This window comes from Eimeria mitis, genomic scaffold (genome assembly GCF_000499745.2).
Source record: "Eimeria mitis Houghton genomic scaffold, Emh_scaff3380, whole genome shotgun sequence".
NCBI lineage: Eukaryota > Apicomplexa > Conoidasida > Eucoccidiorida > Eimeriidae > Eimeria > Eimeria mitis.
In genome coordinates, this window is record NW_013571720.1 from 3682 (window position 1) to 6186 (window position 2505).

The following is a 2505-nucleotide window of genomic DNA, read 5'->3' on the forward strand; positions in this document are numbered from 1 at the left end:
TGTGTATACAGGGTGTACTGGGCGGTTACTTTGGTGGTTCTCGTAGCGTGGCTCGTTTTCATTTGCCGATGGATTTGAAGCAGTTGGATAGCCGGTCACCATCATCTTCTATCAGTGGTCCACTGGTCACCTTCGCTGGACCACTGTCTAACCACTTGTTTCTTCTCTGTCCCTCTGGCGTCTTCTGTGAAATACTATTCGATCTAAATAAAGGAAATGAATGCACACTGCTCACCGCCAGCACGTGGTTCGCCCCAAGACCAAACTTCTGCATTCAGGTATACCTGCATATACACCCCAGCACCTGCATATACACCCCAGCACCTGCACGTACACCCCAGCACCTGCCTATACACCCCAGCTTCTGTGTATACACCCCAGCTTCTGTGTATACACCCCAGCTTCTGTGTATACACCCCAGCACCTGTGTATACACCCCAGCACCTGTGTATACACCCCAGCACCTGCGTGTACACCCCAGCACAGGCACCCCAACACCTGCGTGTACACCCCAGCACAGGCACCCCAGCACCTGCGTGTACACCCCAGCGCCTGCGTATACACACCAGCTTCTGTGTATACACCCCAGCACCTGGGTATACACCCCAACACCTGCCTATACACCCCAACGCATACACCCCAACACAGACATATACAGATCGCAACACAAACATATACACCCCAACACATACCCATACACATACACCGCAGCACCTGCTTGTACACCCCAGAACCTGCCTGTACACCCCAACACATGCGCGAGCGTAGACACACAAAAGGAGTTCATTCTCAGACAGTAAACGTTACATATCTGTATATCGATATATAAACATATATAAATATATATAAAAATTTACATAAATATATATAAATATATATAACAATTTATATAAATATATATAAATATATATATATATATATATATATATATATATATATATAATGTGTGTGTTGTGTGGTTGCAGTCTCACCTAGGCACCGCTGCGCTTCCTTCTGAATTAGAAGGAGGCCACGAGGGAGACCAGTGGCAGCTGGTGCTGTGAACCAAACAAAACAGCTGTCTATACACCCCAAAAAGCTGCATATACACCCGAAATAGCTGCCTATACACCCGAAATAGTTGCATGTACACCCCATATAGCTGCGAGTACACCCCAAACAGCTGCCTGTACACCCCAAAGAGCTGTCTATACACCCCAAACAGCTGCCTGTACACCCCGAACAGCTGCCTGTACACCCGAAATAGCTGCCTGTACACCCGAAATAGCTGCATGTACACCCCAAATAGCTGCATGTACACCCGAAATAGCTGCATGTACACCCGAAATAGCTGCATGTACACCCAAATCAGCTGTATGTATAAGGAAAACAGCTGCCTGTACACCACAACCAGCTGCTTGTACACCCCAAACGGCGGTGTGTACACCCCAGCCAGCTGCTTATATACACAAATAAGCAGTATATACACACAGAACACCTCTATGTACACCCTAACAAGCTGTATATACACCCAAAACAACTGTATATACGAACTAACACAGCTATGGGTACACCCCAACCAGCTGCATGTACACCCCAACCAGCTGTATGTACACCCCAACCAGCTGCATGTACACCCCAACCAGCTGTATGTACACCCGAAACAGCTGTATGTACACCCCAACCGGCGGTGCGTACACCCAAACCAGCTGTATATACACCTAAACAAGCTGTATATACACCCCAACCGGCTGTATTTACATCTAAATCAGCTGTATGTACACCCAAACCAGCTGTATGTACACCCGAAACAGCTGCATATACACCCGGAACAGCTGTATGTACACCGCAAGCGATGATACTTACAGCTGAGGCGTTGCTGTATGCACAGCCAGAGCAGCTGTACGTACACCGAAACCAGCTGCATGTACACCTAAACCAGCTGCATGTACACCTAAACCACCTGTATGTACAGCCAAGCAAGCTGCATTTACACCCGTGTATATACACCCAAACCAGCTGTATGTACACCCTGAGCAGGTGTATGTACACCGTAGCAAGCTGTGAGGAGACTGGAGGCGCGGTGTATGTACACCTCAGCTTACTGCTATACAATAGAAGAGGTGTATGTACACCTGAAAAAAAAACAGAAAAAAAAAATATGTTCTCTGTACGCAGCAGCTGTGCGTTTCCTGGGAGAGCTGCGCATACACCTCATTTGAGCTGCGTATACACCTGAAATGAGCTGCACGTACACCTGAAATGAGCTGCGTATACACCTGAATCCATGCGGGGACATCATATGTTTACTCTAAACCCTAAACCCTAAACCCTAAACCCTAAACCCTCAACACCGACTGTCTATACAGCTGCTGCACCCACTACACCACACAGACCAGCTGCTTGACTGCTAGCTATCGCTAGCCAGCTAGCTAGCTAGCTTGTCGCTCGGTGCTGCTAGCTAGCTAGCTAGCTAGCTAGCTAGCTAGCTAGCTAGCTGCTTGGTGTGTGCTACAAGCTGCCACG

General features: G+C 47.9%; 1 protein-coding gene across 1 annotated transcript in view; it reads left to right on the forward strand.

Moving 5' to 3' along the window:
• The window catches only part of EMH_0065390 (uncharacterized protein), a gene marked incomplete at both ends in the record, with an annotated part of 2473 nt that extends 1430 nt beyond the window's left edge, over window positions 1-1043 (forward strand). Inside the window, one exon of the mRNA XM_013498377.1 lies at window positions 966-1043. Coding sequence (XP_013353831.1) covers window positions 966-1043 — 78 coding nt within the window. The remainder of the gene's footprint in view (window positions 1-965) is intronic.
• Window positions 1044-2505: the final 1462 nt, after the last annotated feature.